At 35.4% G+C, this 21901-nt stretch overlaps 1 protein-coding gene across 1 annotated transcript in view; it reads right to left on the reverse strand.

Moving 5' to 3' along the window:
- The window catches only part of LOC121430169, a 48889-nt gene that overhangs the window by 14529 nt on the left and 12459 nt on the right, over positions 1 to 21901 (reverse strand). Inside the window, exons 3-5 of the mRNA XM_041627447.1 lie at positions 17508 to 17580; positions 12917 to 12992; positions 7787 to 7953 (exon numbers count right to left, since the gene is read on the reverse strand). Coding sequence (XP_041483381.1) covers positions 7787 to 7953; positions 12917 to 12992; positions 17508 to 17580 — 316 coding nt within the window. The remainder of the gene's footprint in view (positions 1 to 7786; positions 7954 to 12916; positions 12993 to 17507; positions 17581 to 21901) is intronic.

Raw genomic sequence — 21901 nt, forward strand, 5'->3', positions numbered from 1 at the left:
TCCTCTCCATCTCTCCTTTTACCCTTTCTTTTTTATTGCTTCTTCTTTCTTTCCTTTACTACTTTCTGGATTTGTTCTTTCTTTCTGTATTGCTTGCTTCATTTCTTTCCTTCATTTCTTTTTTTCTTTCTTTCTCTTTTTGTTCCTTCTTTATTCCTTCCTTTCCTTCTTTCCTTCTTTAGTTCTTTATTTTTTTCCTTCCTTCACATCTATCCTTTCTTTACCTTTTCTTTTTTTTCTTCCTTCCTCCACATCTATCGTTTCTTTTTTTTTCACCCGAGTCCTTCCTTTCGTTCTTTCTTTCTTTTCCTTCCTATCCTTCCTTGCTTTCTTTTATTCTTTCTTTTCCTTCCTTTCTTCTTTCTTTCCTTCGTTTCTGTCATGCTTTCTTTTTGTCCTTCATTCCTTCTTTTTATAGGTTTTCCAGGTCAAATGTCCGCCGTGTCAGAGCAAGTGTCCGATTAGGTAATTCAAATGTCAATAGGGATTTCAAATGTCCCATTAGCCAGACTTGTATCCCAATAGATGAATAAAATGTCCTTAGAGAATTCAAATGTCCGCACAATAGAACTTATTTTCAATAGGTAAATCAAATGTCCATCTTGCAAATCAAATGTCCTAATAGGTAAATAAGATGTCCATAGGGAATTCAAATATCCGTTGAATAGCAAATGTTACATAATCATGCATAAATTAAGACATCAAGTCGTACATAGGTAAATCAAATGTCGTTTAGGTAATTCAAATGTCCATTTGCTAATGATGCTGAAAAGAGATTGATTTTTTTCTTATAATGTATGACAAATGTACACAATTAAGTATCGAAATTCTGTTCAGTAGTAAAGATTATTCAAACAATAAAGTAAAAACCAATTACAATTTGGTTTATTGAAAGAAAAGGGGGAGGATACTTTAAAATATATAGAAAGATTAACAGAAACAAACATGCTTCATATAACGAGAGTGTAACATAAATAACATTTACTTAAAGGCAAATGCGTTGAAATTGATTGTTATGTCTAAATATCTGTTCTCATCGATCACACTGCTAGCCTACCATATAGGGTCCAAAACAAGGTAATTAATGATGAAAAAGATATGAAAAAATAAATAATCGTTAATAAACATGACAGAACTATTGTTTGAATTATTAGGAGGTACTTTTAATAAATCAGAGTTAGTTGCATAATGATTTTTGTTTTAACAACAAAAACTTGAAATTGCTACCCTGCAAGAGTGAGCCTATCAAAATGATTACTGCATATATCGAGTTAGATACACCCTACCCACCCCATCTAATCAAATCGACTTAAAGTAATCAAAATTAAATCCAACTTTGAAAATTATTTCGTCTAAGATGTTTATCTGAATTACCAAAATATAATTAAGAGGATTTCTAACAGCATTCAAGATTGTTACACGTTTGCAGGTAATGCAAATGAGTATATGAAACAACCGTTTTGAATTAACATACATTTTCATGAAGAGATGATTTAGCACATGGCACAGAAAATAAGGTTGTAGGTATATTCATTATAAAAATACAGACATAAATAGAAATAATTTGTATTTGTGCCTGCAAGAAGATAAATGTTTGGGATGGGTGAGAGACTGAGAAAATTTATCTATATATATATAAACTAATACTTTATAAGAAGAATTAAACAATTATTTTTATGAGTTAAATAGGTTTCATAACTGTGCATGAGGAACAAACATTTTCACAAATAATGAGTTTTTCATATGAATGATGAAATTAAATGCCATAGATTTGTATATTCTGGGTTGGAGAAAAAAATTGAAATAATATATCTGTAGTTTGTCTGCAGATAATCTTGCGTGGCGTTCAATATGTAGTGGAAGGAATGTAATTATTTGGTAAATAACAACAGAATATGCAAGAAACTTGAAATTTTACACCCATAGAGACTATTGAAATCACTATTTGATATTTGTATACAAAAATAAATAAGACGATGAAAACATACAGGGCCAAGACCCACCCCCACCAAAAAAGGAGATAAAAGATGAATAAATAAATAAATAGAAATAAGGATAAAAATCAAGGAGGTCAGCAAATTTGTGAAACGAGGGGGGGGGGGGCGAAATCCCTTGCCTAACAAATGGATAGATCGAGCAGGAAGAAAAAGGGAAGGGTGAGTGACAGAAAATGAAAAAGTGAAAGATGAAAAATGAAGTCATCACGTTCGAGTCATCATTATTTCAAACCGTGGACAATTGAGATCCCTATACGACATTTGTTTTCCCAAGTGGGATATTTCACTCTCTAATTGGACATTTAGTTCCCTATGTGACTTTTGATTTCCCTAATCGGATATTTGATTTAGCTATATGGACACTTTGAACCTACGTGGACATTTGAAATCCCTAATCGGACATCCGATTTCTTATTCGGACATTTGTTCGTGTACACGGACATTTGAAATACCTATTTGGACAATCGGTTCCAATCTGCGGACATTTGACCTGGAAAACCTATATTTGGGGGGGGCAACGAAAGGCTAGAAAATAAACTTGCGCCTTTTTTAATGTTTTCTTTATTTTTTGGGACCAGTAGATTTTAGGTTCGGACCAGTAAAAATTTGAAAAACTGGGTATCTACTGATCACATGAATAGGTTGGACCAGTAGAAAAAATGGGTTAGTGTGGTAGCCTATACCCAGTCAAGGGAGCCGGAAGCGGGGGGGGGGGGGGGGGTGGTAGGGGGGCACTTTGGGGGCACATCCCCAAAAAAATTTTATTGAGGGGGCAAAACAAGATTTTGCCCCCCCCCCCCACATCATGTGCCCCCTAAAAGTAGAAAAATAAGAAATTATTTAAGGACAAAAGTACACGATGAAGGCACTTTTCTGCCTAAAAGGCACTTTTCTGCCTAAAAATTGTCATTTCCATTGTCAAAAATGAAAAAATTTCACCCCTGACGGTGCAATTACATATCATAGGAAGCCTCGCATCTTTTGACGAACTGCCCCTCTGTGAAACATACCTTTGATAAGTCCATTTTCCATCATAATACGGTGTGATAACGTTTAACCTTTACATTTCAGACTAAAACCGAATGGCAAAATGAAAGTGGTTCACCAATTACGCATGCTTTCTCTGTCGGCTAATTTACGCACGGTCACCCAGAAACGCTCAGACCAGACACGATATCACTAACACGCGTGAATGCTGGTTACTCAAGCAACATATGGAATCTATGTCACAGCTGTCAAGCCCAGAAACCATAAAACCTCAGGCTGTCATATAGTATTTAAATCCAAAGACAAAAAAGGTGTCCGTACACTCGACTCCTCCCATCCTACCATTTTGCCGCCATTTTGTCCTTGTTTTGCGTGAAAATTGGGGGGTAAATTTCACAAAATGTCCTTGAAATTGACCGCAATGGGCAAGCTCCAGCCTTCGGCGATAGGGGGGGCCCGGAATTTTTCAGCCATGTTTTCCCCGATCGGCCGCTCGAAGATGAGTTTTGGTTTCTTTGAAGGGGTAGTCCTAAGGCTATTAATAGTCACTTCTTATGTCAACATAAATACATATTATTATCATAATCCTTATTCATTTAATGCGAGCGCGAAGCATGAGCTAAATTATTTTGGAAATCTTATGTATTTTTTCCTAGAATTTGAACATTCTGGGAAATCTTTCGGCAGTCTCTCAAGATTTTTACGGAGATCACTGCATGACTCATGAGAGCAGGGTGACCAGATTTCACAAAATGAAATACGGGACAATTGTCAAACGAAGATCAACAAAAAAGCCCCACACAAAATGTTATAGACTTGTGAAAAAAATATAAAGAATTGGAAGGGAAGGTGAACGAAAGACTGAAGGAGAGAAAGAAAAGAGATGATTGAGAAGGAAAGAATATAAAATAAAGGAAAACAAAAAAATAACAGAAAGTTAGAATAAAAGGAGGATGAAAGAAATAATAAAAGATATAAAAAAAGGTTTCCGTCATTCTTTGAAATGAATATAGAAAGAAAGAAAAGAAAGAAAGAAAGAGAAAGGAAGGGAAGATGAATAAATGTCTGATCGAAAGACAAAATAAAGGAGTGAATTTAAGGACAAATCCACCCCAACAAAAACTTGATTTGAATAAAAAGATAAAAAATCAACAAGCACAACACTGATAATTTCATCAAAATCGGATGTAAAATAAGAAAGTTATGACATTTCAAAGTTTCGCTTATTTCAACAAAATAGTTATATGAATGAGCCAGTTACATCCAAATGAGAGAGTTGATGATGTCACTCACTCACTATTTCTTTTGTTTTCTATTGTTTGAAATATAAAATATTTTGATTTTCTTGTCATTGTCATGTGAAATGAAGTTTCATTCCTTCCTGAAGACGTGGAATTCCATTACTTTAACATTTTGTGCTTCAGGCAAGGAGGTCCTAATCATCAAATTCGTAAAAATTGAAAAATTGTATAATTCAAACAATAAAAAACAAAAGAAATAATGAATGAGTGACATCATCGACTCTCTCATTTGGATGAAACTGGCTCGTTCATATAACTATTTTGTTAAAAATAAGCGAAACTTTGAAATGTCATAACTTTCTTATTTTACATCCGATTTTGATGAAATCTTAGGCATTGTGCTTGTCTGATTTTTCTCTATTGATTCAAATCAAAATTTTTCTGAGGTGGACTTGACCTTTAAAGAGGGAAAAAGGTAAGAAAAAGGAGGAAAGAAATAATGAAGAAAATAAACATGTTTCCTTCATTCTTTGAAAGAAAGAAGAAGAAAACTGGAAGGAAGGAAGGAAGGGAAAGAAAGAAACAAAATAAAAAAGAAACAAAGAATAAGGGAAAAGAATGAGAAGGGGGAAAAATAAAGAAAATAAGAAAGAGTGGAAGGGAAAAGGAAGCCAAGGTAATTATAAGGAAAGAAAGAATGAAGGAAATAAAAAAGGATATTTAATAAAGAAGGAAAGTAAGAGAAAGAAGGAAAACTAAACAAAGAGAGAAAAGAAAATGTCTCGGAAAGGAATATAGGAAATAGATAAATGGTTTATTAATAAAAATCAAGACATCATCGCGGCTAAGGCCGAATTGCGATGTATTCACAAGGTAATAAAGTCACAAAAAATATTCAAACAATAACACAGATAATTAAAAAATGAATAATACGGATAAAGTATGGTATTGGAAATAAAGATAGATGGAACAAAAAAGGGCAAGCAGAAAGGATAGGGTATATAAATGAAAGAAAAGGGAAAAGTCCAAACTTCAAGTAAACAAAAAAATCAATCATCTAATAAAAATCATTATTTTATTTGGTGTTTTTTAAAATGTATTTTTAAATTTAAAAAATAAAATGTTTTAGAAATGAATAAAATTTCAAAGTGAAAAATATTGTCAAACTTAAAGATTACATGAAACATCGCAGCATCGTGCACACCAAGATTCAATCGAAAGCTGAAACTAGATCTATAAAAAGTCAATAATTTGTTCCTCCGATTACATCTCCAAATCATTAATCTGAGAATCCATAGTATAATTATAAGAATTTCCCGCCAATTTTGTGATTATTTTGGTGGAAAAACTGTTTATCATGTGAGATTGTTTTCACCATTGAGAATTTGCTTCGATCCTACATGCCTAGCTAGTAGCCTGCCACACAGAGCTACCAAGTCTCACGCATTATGCGTGAGACTCAAGCATTTTGGACTCTTGTTCATCCCCTCAAATCTCTGTCTCACGCAACTATCACAGCCTATCCCCATATACATTGTACACAATGTCTGTGATCTCACTCAGATTCACAGAAAATCTCACGCATAGCTGGTCTTTGAACTTGGCATCTCTGCACGCACAGGCAGGAGGCCAGTTCATTTGCACTGCATTGTGTTAGCAAGAAATCACCGCAGAACTTGCAAAAGTTTACAGTTATCGATTTAATTGTTGTCCCTGCTTCGTCAGCTGTGGGTTATTTAATGAAAATTTGTCACTTTTAAATTTATTAACTACATTTTGTTCAATATTCTGAAATATGGGACAAATAGGCGTCCCGGGAAGGGTTTGTCGGGATGCCGGGACACAGTCACGGGAGCAAAATACGGGACAATCCCGGGAAATACAGGACGTCTGGTCACCCTGCATGAGAGATTATTGAAAGACCATGCAGAGACAAGTTTGGCAAAGTCCATGGAAAGAATTCTGAAAGATCACTTGTTGCTTGAAGGATCTCTGAAAGACCATTGAAAAATCTCAAGAGGACTCTGATGAAGTCTAGACTAAGTCTAGATCTAGGCCTAGACCTAGTAAAGACTCTAAGACTGACCAGTCAGCCTGGGGGGGCCAGTTCCATTCACGAGTGGATACCATGCGCGACCATTGGGTCTCGAAAAGCACCCTAAACACGTAATTTCCATATTCTGAAAATGCACCCCTTAACAAGTATTGGCGTGTGAAATCCTACTCTTAACAAGTATTGGAAACAAAACGATACTCTTGGCAAATATTCCCCGAAATGAACCCCTAAACAAGTATAGGAATGTTTTATTGTTACGGGTCCTTCGGTCGTCGGCTTTACCTTATTTGGTTTAGTTCGACCCCACCTTCTACACCTCGCGCAAATCGGACTCTAAACACGTAGTGTTGGGGCAAAAAGGACATCATCTATAAAACATTTTATTTTTGTTTCATCATCCCCGCAAATCGACCCTAACCCCGGCCAGTCAGACAAGAAATAGGCCTATTGATAAGTCTTTCAGTTATTTGAGGGGTCTTTCTGAGTCATTCCACAGAGTGGAGACCATGGAGACAGTTCGTATAACCTCGCAATAGTGCGAGTGCCACACATGACAAATCTGCAAAAGACAATGGTCTCTGTTCTGTGCCAATGGGGCCTTATTATTAGCTTTAATAGAGGCAGGGAGCTATACTAGGCCCTACGGTGAGGACATTATTGACATTGCCATCACTATGATCATGATGATTTATAGGATGAGATGACAAAATACAAAGCATTATTTTTAGTAATTTTCGTGCTTTGGGGGAAGTGGTTCCGCGTGTGAACTGAAATTTGCGGCATAGACCCCTGTTACATCTGAAAGTTTCCTACCCGAGACCCGACCGAGTCCACTTGCAACCTTGACTGGATTATTGGTGGATTAGCTTCGCGAACGGACCGAGTCCGAAATGTGGTCTGTTTACATCACAGTGTTCATTCCCTCCCCTTTCGCCCTATCTGCATGATCTGTACTGTTTCGAGCGGCATCCGATTGCTGACACTTTTAAAAGGCGCTCTCGATCTAGGCTCCAAATAATTCGCGCGCGCTAATTGAAGTTACCCGAGATTTTGAAAGAATGCTGATGATCCCAGCAGTCGTTGAAGATATGATCGACTTGAAAAGGATACGTTTAAAATGCTTCTTTTCACTCAAATCAAAGACTTTATCAATCACAATTCACATGTCGCATGCCGCAAAAACATTCGAAGAACGACGGGGCTGGGGAGGGGAATAGCGCGCGCTATGACGAATTTGACAGCTGGCGAACGGACCGAGATAGGTTCGAAAGCTTGTGTGCGTTTACATCTACGAATCGGTGGACCGGGGCCGGCCCGATACCTACCCGAGACTACCTCTGGATGTGGTCTCGGGTAGGTTCGCTAAAAGGTGGCCCGAGGTAGGTTTGGGATGTTTACATCTGATTTTTTTCCGACCCGAGGTAGGCCCCGGGCCGGCCCGAGGTAGGGAATCTCTCAGATGTAACAGGGGTCAAAGATGATTAGAATAAAAAGACTATACTCACAATGTTGAGTGCATAGACCCTCGGTTTTTGCAGCTCTCTTGCACTGCAAATGTTTTTGAGTGAGTGCAGCACATTGTTGCGCCCTGGCCCTTTCTTGTTCTCTTGGCCGGCGACGTCCTCCTCGCCTCCCTTGGCCATGTTGGCTCGCGCGGACTAATCTCCTGATTCTACAAGAAAGAAAAGTCGAGAATGAATTAAATAAATATGTTTCATTTCATCTGTAACAAAAAAAATAGATGTTACAAGTACAGTGTATATTATAAATATAAATCCAGATATAAGCACATAGGCCTATGCTTTGTGGGGGTTTTTTTATCTAGAGATAACATTACAAAATAAACGATCAAAATCATGGACAAGATGCCCAATATAAACAGTAAGAATATCGACCAAAAAGCGAGTTTTAGTACTTTAGAGTTGAAAAAAAAATCCAAACTGCGTAAAACCCTAAATAATCGGACTATGTAACGACATCACGCAGATGATAATTTGACATAATTATGTCCCTTTTTGGCTTTGCCCCCCCCCCTAAAAAATAAGGAACTTTATACGTATACCGCCGCGCCCACACCTTCCCATGCAACCTCATAACATTTGAAAATGAAGTGATGTTTCTCCCCCCCCCCTCCCACCACGCTTGCCCTTAAGGTCTGCCCGGCTTCCAGATATTATTTCATTTTCATATTAACACAATAACGAACCCCAACGAACCTTATTTCATTTTCGGATAACATTGGGATACTAACCTTATTTATAAAAAAAACAGATTATTGCCAAGGCTTTTTTCAATTTCCTTGTGTTTTCTGTGATAAAAGTGGGGAAACAATTGTCCACCTGTTTTGGGAATGTGAAAGGGTAATTCCCATTTGGCAATCCCTTTTAACGGAAGTTTCCCAAAATAATGTTCAAATAAATGGTTCTTATTTTGAAAAAAAAATATTCGGAATCTGAACTGATAAGTTCATTTCATATATACCTTTCCTTACTTTTGATCATACATGTGAATTTAAGAATAATTCTCCAAGTTTTGCTCTTTTCAAAACATTTGTTAAAAAACTACAGGACTTGGAATATTTGATAGCTAAGAAAAAAAAATAAGTTACCCGCTCACTTTACTAGGAAGTGCCGATTCACCTTATAATTTGGTTTTCAAAAATGTCAGCAGGTTACATGATAACTAACAATGTATATTTTATATAAGCTTAGTGTAAATAATGACTGAATTGTATATCGTTATGGATCATATCCTATTCATGCAACTTGTATCTCAGTTTCCTAATACTTGTTAGTTTAAAAACCTCTATTTATGTCGTCTTGGATAACCAGTACTATAGTTGTTGGGAAACCACTTCATAATCATAGCTTCTACACTCTAAAAATGAAGTGCTAATTTAGCTCTTGAGCGTGTATAGTGACTGCACTTCGGAGTGCTGATTTGTCGGCTAGTTCAAATTTGAACTAGACAAATCAGCACTCCGAAGTGCAGTCCCGGAGTGCAGTCACTATAAACGCTCTTTAAGAGTTAAATTAGCACTTCATTTTTAGAGTGTATATTTTGTTTTGTCTACTTAAGTAGACAAAACAAAATATGCATAAATAAATAAATTTATTTACCAAATCCCCTATCTTTGTTCAGATAACATCGATATTAAGTCATAACCTTGCCACACTCCTATTTTGGGGGGTGGGGGAGGATAAGTGGGTATATAGGGTTTTATTATTATTATGGTTGTTACTTTCTTTTTTGTGTAACTAACTTGTGATGATGTGATTTGCAATCACCTAATAATCATTTTTAAATTTTGTGATTTATTTAAATTTGTTATAATAAAAACAGAAATTAAAAAAAAGAAAAAAAGGGAGAAAGTATCTTCGTCAGCAAAGTCGACATATGCCAATTATAATTCGAGCACCTAGTTTGCGTGCGAAAAAAAAATGCATTCTGATTTTGGCCTTTCTTGCCGCATTGTCTTTCCTTTCAAACATACATCGTGTAATTAATTATCATACAGTCGAGAAAGCAAGAGGAATGCATCTGGCGGTTGTGTTAGAAGGGTTTAGAAACTACACTTAATACCTATATGCTATCTGCCAAATATACCCAAATATAGGGAGCTACAGGGCCACGCCTGGACAGCTGTTGTATATTGGTCAAGGAATTTAAATATGGAAAAAAAAGTTAGTAGACGACGGTGAGTGATGGGCAATGAATTCCTGTCTCACTCCCTATTACTATTCCACTCAACATGCCCAACAAAAACTTGATTTGAATAAAAAGAGAAAAAATCAACAAGCATAACACTGAAAATTTCATCAAATCGGATGTAAAATAAGAAAGTTATGGCATTTTGAAGTTTCGCTTCATTTCACAAAAGAGTTATGCATATCTCGGTCGGTATGCAAATGAGGAACTGATGACATCACTCACTATTTCTTTTGTATTTTATTATATGAAATATCTTTATTTTCTCGTCATTGTCACTAGCGTACCTAAGGGGGGCAGACTGCCCCCTCCCTGACGAGTCACAAGCACAAAAAAAGAAAAATCGAAAAAAAAGGAAAAGAAAAAAGAGGGAAAGGAAAGAGAGATAAAAGGGGGAAAGGGAAAAGGAAGAAAGAGGTTAAGACAAAGGGGGAAACAAAAACTGGACTGCAGACTATCGGAAAGAATGATAAATTGTCGGGCACACGGGGCTGTTCCAACTGATTTGTTTTTTAGTTCCACCATCTTTGTCGGTAAATGTCAATTAAACTGTACACATTTATCGGTAAATTGTGATTTTTACGCAATGCGACTTTTAGAGCTCTCTGAGCATGGACTGGGCTTACCAGGGACAGGAAAATGGTAGAGAACAACTTTTAGGTAATATAATTATAACAATAACAATTTCGCCCACGCTATGCGCGCTCTCATAAATTTTTTAGTTGTGTATAGTACTGGGTACCGAAAATAAATGTCTAGTTTTCAGGTTGAAATATAAAAAAATTTCAGCTCGCACTTCGCGCTCGCGTCAATTGATTAATTAGAAACCAATTTGTTCATGGCTACTGAAAGTGCTTAGAATATCCAGTATACATGTATATGGAATATCAAAAGTTTTAGCTCGCGCTTTGTGCCCATACGACTCATTAGATACCCATCTTTTAACTGATTAGAATGTCTAGTGTCCAGTAAGGAATATCAAAATTCTTAGCTCGCGCTTCGCGCTCGCATAATTTATTAAGGTAGATACCCATCCTTTTTATTGTTAAGTGCATAGAAATGTATCGTTTTAGGTCTAAATTTTTAGAAAATTTCAGCTCTCGCTTTGCGCTCGCAATTATTACTTTATGCAAGTTTAGTGTAAATTGTCAGGCACATGCAAATGAAAGAGTTTTTGGGGGTGGGGCTTGTCAAATTTTTGTAAACTAAATGTCCACCTTGAAAATCCTGGATCTTCCCCTGGGTTGGATGTAGATGAGTACTGTTCGTCGGACGTTAGGAATTGGTACTGATATCTGTCGGGTAAAGGCCTAGCCATAACCCTGTTTACACATTTCTCTGGTTATTACCGCCCCCTTTCTTTCATAATGTACCTGATCCCTTTGTCCGCCTACATCCATCTTTTCCAATTTCAATTCCCCCAACCTTCTGACATTCCTGCCAGTGAGTGGGTGATCTTCCCCATATCTAGTGACATATCATGTTACTGTCGCATATATTTTCACGTTCATATTTATTTTTGTTATGAGTGAATGGATGCATTTATTTTTGTTTTAATTGTGTATAATATGGAAATAAAACAAATGCAAATCAATATAGGGATATAACTGATTTCAATGTCAAATAGCTCTTTTGTAACATCTCCAAATGAGCAGAATTGGGAACATAAACATGTAGACACCTTCAAGGAGGATTAAAAGAAGTAGTTTGATATAAAAATTGCAATTACCACTTGATTAGAATTATATCGATCACGATCCAAATTCATTTCTGGAATGATATACAAAAAAAACTAAGAATTTCGACAATAAAGTGCAATCGCCGATAGCATATATCAGAAGTCGCAAGATCCCAACTGTTTTATTGGGCATCCCCTGGGTTTCCCACCTTCAGTGCCACTTCCAGACCTACACTTCCAAACATGTATGGAGGGGGGGGGCTGCAAAATGCCCGGCAACGAGGACTACGAGGTGCCCAAATATCCTCGTGTATTGATGACCGAATGTACAATTTCTGCAAGTTTCACATCATGTAAAAAGACTAAATAATAATTTGGAAAAAAAAATGTTCGCTCGCTCGAAAATTAAAAACTGTGAAGTTGATATTTGGGTGATGGTTTTCAGCTCCCCTTGAAAAATTATGCCTATACGTCCATGCCTACTACCCCCCCCCCTTGCTCATTTGTCGCTTGCCCCCCCCCCCCTGACGAAATATGCCAGGTACGCCACTGGTCATTGTCATGTGAATTGAAGTTTCATCCAGTTTCATTCTTCCCTGAACACGAAGAATTCCATTATTTTAACATTTTGTGCTTCAGGCAAGGAGGTACTAATCGTCAAATTCGTAAAAATTGAAATATTGAATTCTGTGGAGCACAGAATGAGGGGTGGGGTCTGATGGCGCTTGCCTGCTTTTATTTTTTACGACCAAGGAAAGGAAAAAAGGTCATGTTTTTTCTGAATATTATGTCAGCTACAAATTCTATCACATTTGTCGAAATATTTGCACGCTCGCAATGAACTTATAAATTTTGGCTGATACGCCCCTCAAAATTTCGGTTCATTACATTACTGGTGAACGTTCCCCGATCAGAAGCTTATTAAAGCTGGTTTATCTTGATTTACAGGGGTACTCCGGGTTGAATATATTAATATAAAGAATATAGAATTCACAGAGCAAAATGCTGAAAATTTTCATCAAATCTGATTAACAAAAGGCGAAGTTATTGAATTTTAAAGTTTATCATTATATTGTGAAAATAGGTATATGCACGTCATGAATATTCATCAGGTGGGTGATGATGTCACATGTCACATGTGCAAACCCAACGCCCGTAATATCATTTTAAATTTCCTCAACCAATCAGGATTCATATTGAAAATTATATCATGCAAATTCATCTGAATGAGGGAATTGTGGATACTTACTCTGCATCTGAGTAATTCTTGAGATGTTGTCCACAAATCCCACTTCTGTGACAGGTTCTTCTCTGACATCTCGTACCTATAGGGAATATATATATACACACATAATATTGAAAGTAATTGTTGCTAACAACATGACGCGGTATAAACAAAGACTTTTTCAAATGACTTCGGTATACCCAGCCAGTTGTTGTGTATCCGGACGGGTTGTGTGTCCGGACGATCAATTTTAGAATGTCATTTGGAAAAAATTACAAGCGAAGTTTCATCAGTTTTTAGTACAAAATGTTAGGAAATATTATAAAGAACAAAATAGAAAATGATTACAAGTAATGAATTAGTATTTTTAGTGTAATCCACAGACTAAAAAAGAAGGCTTAAAAAAATTAAAGTGTCCGGACACCCGACCCCCCATCCTACAATTTGTTTTGAATGCTGATTGGATGTCTATCTATTGACTCGGTGAACTGCAACATTGGACTTATCAATCCTGGGGCGGTATTCTGAACATTGTCTTTTCTCCATATTTTATCTTATCTCAGAGATATGACAAAATCGGTATTCTGGTGGATGTCATAACATTTGTCACAAAAACTGTCATAAATTTTGTCTCTTCTCTTTAGCGCGTAGCAAAAATACGCGGCTTCAAATGCGCGTAATCCTTTTATACAAGCAAAAGATATGACAAAAGTTATGACAGGGCCGGCCAGGGGTAGCAGTCATAAATTTTGTCATATCTTTTAGTACCAAATATCCCGATACCCTGCCGACTGAATGTCAAGCAAACAATTATATTATTTAGATTAGATTGTGGTATTAGTTTCACTCATCTCCCATGACAATTTTCGAAATTATTTTTTCATGCTACAATTTGTTAGGCCCTACATATTTATTCCTCCTTTTTTTAAGGGTGAAAATTTGCCCGGGGGACTTTCATTGACGAGTGGATACCATGCATGACCTCCCCCCCCCAAAAAAAAAAAAACACGTAAAAATGATCACTCTTTCAAAATAGGGGTATAAGAAGGGTTTTAAAATCACTGAAATAATGAAAAAATGGGTTTAGTTGTCGCTTGGAAAACTACCTTCTTACGTCCCAATTTGCGACAGTATGAAAAGACTAAAATATTTTATAAATGATGTACTTCTTGCTCCAACACTACGTGTTTGGGGGTCCGATTTGAGAGAGGTATGTTGGGTGGTACTATAACTACTAAACCCAACATGGACCTGGGTAGCAGGGGGTGCTGCTTGTTTTGTTTTCCAAAGGCAGCACCCCTGAGATACTGGTTGGTGTGTCACGTAGGAGAAATGTATGGAAAATGACCAGTATCTATTGTTGAAACCTCTTATTTAATGATATACCAAGTATATTTCAGCGCCTTGAGCACATATCAATGTGGATTTGGCGCTTTAGAAATACTCTATATCATTATTATTATTATTATTATTTTGACGTATCAAAGTTCTTGGCACCAAAACGACCTTCATTGTAGTGAAACCTTGTTTTGTTTGTCACATTAACATAGGCGGATCCAGGGGGCCTAAGGGGCCCGGGACTCCCTATTGGCGGAGCAAAAAAGGGGAGGCATTTAAAAAAAAGAAAAAGAAGGGAAAAGAGAGGAGAAAATAACAGAACGAAGAAGAGTGAATGAAATGAGTTGAGGAAACGACTTGGAAAATATTTTTTTTTCATGTCAGTAATTATAGTTTTACATTGCATGTTTGATAAGATAGGCCTACATGATATGGAGCTTAAAATATAAAATTTTGAAGTCAATACACAAAACGTCTTTCAGCTCAATTATTTAATCATTTAATTTAATTTTAATTATTTTGTTTCAAAAAGTATTCTGTAAAATGTCAGTTTTATTGTTTCAGTATCAACATTTTCAGCTAGTGCTCATGCGCGCTCGCGCAATTTGATTTCTCGTGTATTCCACTAAGTTCTCAAAATATCCCTTAATTTTCAGGTTTGATTGTCAAAACCTATCAGCCAGCGCTGTGCGATCGCATTTTAATTGGTGAGTAATGTATTTCCTCTAAAAATAAGCATTTCTAAAACAAACTACTTAAAAATCCCCTTTTCATGACATCGCGATTTGCACTCTCATTAATTTGTTTAAAATATATTAACCCATGCATCCTATTCATGATAACAAAAGTGCTTAAGATATCCAGTTTACATAGATTAATATCAATAAATTTCGAACTGTCATTATAGGCTTATTAGATTAATAGATACAAATATAACATTATATGAATTCCTAGTAATTAAATTGTCTTTTTTTATAATGGAATATCTTGAGCCTAGGAAGAGGAATAGAGGAAATTCATTATTTTCATATGATAACGATATGTCCTTAGAATGTCCAGGTCCTTGGTAAAAATGAAAATAATAAAAACATCAGCTTGCACTTCGCACTCGCGCTCCATAATAGTCACTTCATGATTTTGACCCTTTTTCAGATAGGACTATCAAATAATTTCAGCTCGCGCTTCGCGATCACATTAATGATGTTCATTATAAAGAATGTATTTAGAATGCCCAGATATACTAGGTATAAATCTTAAACACACGTCCGGATGTTTATTAAGAAACACTTGCATGTTCTTTATTCAAAACATGCTTAAATTATCAATTTAAGACTGAATTTTATGCAAGCGCATAGCGCTCACGTTATTGATTTAGGATACCCAATTACCAAATCTTTTCATGATTTACAAAACATGATTAGAGTGATCTGTCTTTTATAATATATATCCGCTCACGCTTCGCGCTCGCATTGTTTAGTTATGCCTATCCTGCGCATGATTACAAAATATGCTTAGAATTTCCATTTTAGGTTGGAATGTCAACAATTTTCAGCTCGCGCTCGCTTTATTTGATTATTGCATATGTATCACTTTATGGCTAATTACAAATAGTTCTCAACAGGTCCCTTTTCGATCAGTCATATGCAGATTTTGTTCAGGGTCACAAACATTGCCCATAATGTTCCATTTTCAGGACAAGATACATGAAATTTCCACACAAAAATGTAGCTCGCGCTTCGTGCTCGCACTATTTAATATTTTATTGTGGCTTATGAGATTATACGATGTTTCATGGGAATAAAGCAAAGAAGTTACTGTTACGAAGAAACAAACAAAAATCATCTTTGAGTGGCCGATCGGGGAAAATATGGGTGAATTTTTTTCGTCCCCTCCCTTTTTAGCGAAAGCTGGATCCATCCCTGGATTCAAGCCTCCTTCAGCACCCCCAGCCCCAAAAAATCGTTCCCTGGGTCTGAAACCCAATAAGTAAAGGTAAAGCAGACGTCCGTGACATAACAATTATGATATCGTTGTCATGGTTGTAGGCGTACTTGTAATTTAGGGGGTCAATTCAGGGAACATTTGTCAAAGAGTACCGTTTTGTTTCCAATACTACTCAAGGGTAGGGTTTCACACGTCAGTACTTGTTAAGGGGTGTAATTTTAGAACAAGGAAAGTACTTGTTTAGGTTGCATTTCAAAATCCCATAGTCACGCATGGTATTCACTGGAAGTGCTCCCCCCCCCCCCTCCAGGAAATTTGTCTGCCCAATAGGCTGTGATGACATACTGAGTACTGTATACCGTAACGATCACATCACCGTTCTTCACGAAGAAGACTGGGGAAAAAAATCCGGAAAAAAAACATTCGGCAGCTGGGAATATAATTACGTACATAATCTTGCCCCGGATTACATGAAAATATTAATACCTGTTTAATCTTATCATTACTCTCTTTGCACTTCTACACTAACCAGTCTTCCAAAACTAAAAGTTGTAAAAAGGACATATCTATATAAGGGGGCTTAATTCATTGTACAACAAACTACAATTCCATGTTATCAGTCTTTCTTTGACGATGCATTCCATTATTATCAAACATTAGAAATTATCTTTATGAATCTTGAATATTTGTTGCATTGCAGATCGTTTTGTCCAGAGTTTGATAGGTTTACTGCTTTTTTTTTCTTATTTTATTTTGGTTCGAATAAATTTTAATTCTTTTAAAAATACATTTTTGAAATATATCTGTGCTAAATGAAACTAAATCACTGATTTGTACCGGGGGAGGGTGGGGGGGGGGGGGTAAGTGTAGGTTATATGTTTTATTTTTTCTTTTTTTTAATCAGTTCACTTTTATGTCTGAAGGTCAACTTCCTTTTCATTATGTAATCATAATATTGCAAGTAAACTGGCTCCATGGAAGACCAGCAGCAATGCATTATTGCAGCTGAAAATGGATTACCAGCCGTATAATTAATTTTATTGCCTTACCTTTTTATTCTTGTATTTTAACATTGACCTCATCATCTCATGTTATATGTATATGTACTTTGTATTTGTTATTTTATATACGGAAATAAAACAAACAACAAACAAACAATAAATTAATGTTGTTCGTTTTATGCTTTGTTTTAATTGGGATGCCTTGGAAGAACAGCGATATTTTGTAAATATCCCTGAAAATGGGCTATCCTCCATGGTAGATGTTTTATTTATTTTCATGTATTTCATTTATGATGATTATATAAAAATAAATACAAACAAATGTGACATACCTTCATTTGTTTGTTCCGTACATCTTGTACTCTTTTCTGAGTACTCCCTAGAAGGCCTTTGCCTTGCAGCCATCTAAATAAAAAACAGAGAAAGGAAAACAATCTACGAATTATTTTTAAAGAAAAATACATCTCTATAATTCATAACCATTGGGTGCCGTTCAGTACTTTTTTTTCTTTTTACTTTACGTTCTGGCCTGATGGAAAGGGACTTGTTTGCAGTTAGGTATAAAGAAGATACAGTCAAATAATGTGAGCGCGAAGCGCGAGCTGAAAAATTGACATTCCGACCTAAAAACTGGACATTCTAAGCACTTTCGTAATCATGAATAGGATAGGTATATAACTATACCATTGGTGGATGTTTTTTTTAAGATTTCAGACTTAAAAATTTGACATTCTAAGCACTTTTCTGATCATGAACAGGATAGGTATATGAATATACATACAACTGATGCAAACGCAAAGCGATAGCGGATACAATATTGAGATTCAGACCTAATAACGGGATACTATTTATGTTGTGGAAATCAGGAAAAGGATTGGTAATTGGGTATCTTCCTACAATTCAATTCAATTAACTTCAATTATTTTTTTTGTCATGTTCAATCAAAAATCACAAAAATTGTCATCAGACCCTTAATAACAAAAAGTGCATAGGAACAAAGAATAATCAATCACACACTATAAATACAAATAATACATGTAAATATAAATATATTAATGAAATAAACATACATAAATATTCTTTAAATGTACCCGCGAGAAGAATTTTCTTTTAGCATTCTAATGGAAGAGCTCGGTATCTGAATAAACATGCTATCTGAATATATATCTGAAAAAAGGACTGTAAGAAAATTCTGAGGGGGGTCCTACAAAAAGTTCATATTCATTGTATTTTTGTCATTTATCATACCTATCAGATTTCCCGAGGTGCATGCTCCCTATGGAAAATAACACAGGCAGCACCCCAAGGGCTACCCAGGGCATTCAACTAGATACATCATTTTATACATACATACACACACACACACACACACACAGTTGAAGCCAAAAGTTTACATACACCCACGGAATTCAGTGAAATTTGTTCACTTGCCAAACATCGTAAAATTTAATATATCTCCACAAATATAAATACAGATGAAATTCTCACTGTTCAAAGAAGTAATATATTCAAGAAATAATATTTGACTTCCATCATTTTTTTTCTTCATTTTTCATTATTTTTTTTTATTCCTGAAATGTTAAGTTTATTCTGTGAATACCTTATGATTTCATTTTCCCTGTAATTGTATGTGACTGTTATACATTGTGATGTCATCACACACAGGCCTTCTTAGGCCGGCCGTCCGTTCTGACGGGTGTGATTTTTTAACAAAGAATAAACTATACTACCATGGCAAATTTGTTATCGAATGAAAAAGCGTATCAAGTTCTTTATTGTGATTGGGATTTGTCACAAGCAATTCTTTTTTATTTTAGCACTAAAGCCAAATTCTAAAATTTGTTTATTTAACATAAAAAATGTCAACAGGAAAAATAGATTACTGGAGTAATCCTGAAAGTTGTTCAAATAATGATTTTCTTTCTGACAGAGAACTATACTAGGTTAATAATATTCTAATATTTTTTACCTGTTAAATATGGAATTCTCAAAGGTTCAATTCGTTGTTTCTTTGCATGTATAATGTTGGTAATTCACCTTCACTACTTCAATTCATTTTATTTGCTGGTGACTCGAACATATTTTTCCCACCATGACCTACTTCGTCTCATTGAAACTATATCAATGTGGAACTATAAAGAATTCACATGGCTTAGAAGCAACAAGTTATCATTAAATGTGAAAAAAAAGAAGACAAATTATATATTTTTAAAAATTCAACGCTCAAATATAAATATTCAGTCTCTCATTTATTGTTAATGTTAAAATCGAACAGAAAGAAACAAAGTTTTAAGGCAGATACGGGCAATGGTAAATTAACCAGATATATAGCTAATGTAACTTCTGTTATCACATGGAGTCGGTGTATTATATAAGCCCAGATAATTTATTCCTCGCCAATCATTATTTACTATACATAATTCCGTCACACTGCCTTGTAATATTTTATGGACTTGTCAAAAAAATAAACTCTTTATTTTTTCTCAAAAAAGAAATCTGTCCTTATTTACAAAAACTCAGCCCATCGAGCTCAATAAAACCATATGGCCCGTATTCCGAATTCGGGTTTAACTTAAACTCGGGTTTAAAGTTGTGGTTTAAGTATGGATAGCCAATTATTACATATATCACTGACAATATAGATATCATACTTCAGCTCATTTGGCTCTCAAATCATTTATGATTGTCTAGGAAATATAAATAGATGATTGTCTTTGCCATCGAATAATCAGGAAAGGGCACAGGAAATATAAGAAACATATATACAAATTTTGACAGTTTTGGCTTGCCATAGTTTTATCACAGAGTCATTACCTTCGATTGGCTTTTTTATGTTACCGTGTGAGTAAAAGAAAAAATAACTTGACAACCTCACACATTGCCAATTCAAGGGCAAAATATGTAATGAACGTATAATCATTATATATGGCTGGAAATAGTATTTTCTCCCAAATAATTTGAAACCATATTTATATGGTATGTCTTCACGCTTGGATAGTCAATAGATATTCTTTGCGGTGATGTCCCGGGTGATGTATAAATTTTGATATGCGCCAAAGTGAGGCACGACTGCGATGAATGAACCACACATGCCAATGATGTCATAATCCTTAAACAACGGTTGCATTTAAATCCATTTCAAATCACTTGCATTATAATTGTTTGATAAATACTCAGTAGTATGAATTCTGAAATAAATATAACTAAAAAGGGAAGTGCTATGTTTACTCACTCATGTAGGATTATGACATCATTGGCATAATTAATATTAGTCCTCTCTCCATCTTTCTCTCTCTCTCTTCCTCTCTCTCTCTCTTCAGTTCTATCACCCCTCTCACTCTCTCTTTCTCTGTCCTTTGGTGTTCGAATCACTGATGATATTCTTTTAGCCACTGTTTTATTTATGTATGTATGTATGTATGTATGTACATGTAGGCCTATATATTTATGGACATCGCTCCCAAGCTCTTAGAGCTTAGGATGACCCATTCATGTACCAATGATTCTACCAATGCAAGTGTCATGTAATGTTTAAAATGATGAACATTTATGAATAAACATAAAACAATAAAGAAAAATACGTTTTTATAGTTACATCGTGTTCTTAGCCTGGGTCTCTTGTCACCTGGGGAGCCCCCCGTGAAAGGGTTTGCCGGACGTTTTATCCGACAAGTCCGATTTTCAATCGACAGTTACCATAGTGACAGAAGTTTAGAGCCAATAAGAACGAAAAAATGCCATTTTTGCCCTGTAACTTTCGCGCACGTTTTAAAATCGGAATTTCTTGTAGATGATATTCTATTTACAATCACCCAAACTCGTACCAACATATTAATTGAAAAGGTTTCAGTCAAAACATTACGAACATTTCATTATATTGTATTTTTTCATTGTTGCCTTTTTATTTTAAGCATCGTCGAAATGTGCTCTTCGTTTTTTTTTTCGCTTACAATAGCCAGAGTGTCAATACGTTTATAAATACATGACTATCATCTTCATTGTCTACAACACGAATAAATTTTAATATACCGTATATATTTATGTTTATGTATAATCACAATTGTTTTAGTAAATGTCGTTACGGTACACACCTATACATACACACATTGTGAGATAGGCCTACTTAAAAATCAGATGCGTATTCTAGAACTACAAAAAAATATACTGATCTTAAACATTTATTTTGAAAACGGACATGTTGTTTGCAGTGCTCATGAAAAGGACATTATATCCCACCTCAGTCAAATAAACGCTAGTTTTATTTTTCTTGGATATTTGATCCTGAAACTGGACATTATATGCTCTTTTGAAACTATGATGAATAACTGGAGGTCGCGAAGTGCAATTTAATTTTTCTTTTAATATTCCGATCCGACCCGAAAAACTGAGCATTTAAGCACTTCTTTTATTAGAAAAATTAAAGAAAACTTGATAATAAATAAACCATTGTTGAAAATGCGAGTTTTCAGCCTTTTGTAGACATGAACATTGTGCACATCTCGCAAAAAAACAAATAGCAAAATATTTAAGATGAATATTTTGTGCAAATTGACTTAAACGAGACATTTCAGACCCAAAGCCATGCTCATCATCAGATTATTATTTTACTCAACATGTAGTAAGAGTAGGAAGCGTGAGCAGAATTTGAATTTTCATGTAATGACCAGGAAGTTCCTCTGTTTTAAAACTTAAATTCAATTTACTCATCCTCTTTTAGTTTTAATCC

This window comes from Lytechinus variegatus, chromosome 16 (assembly GCF_018143015.1).
Source record: "Lytechinus variegatus isolate NC3 chromosome 16, Lvar_3.0, whole genome shotgun sequence".
Taxonomy (NCBI): Eukaryota; Metazoa; Echinodermata; class Echinoidea; order Temnopleuroida; family Toxopneustidae; genus Lytechinus; species Lytechinus variegatus.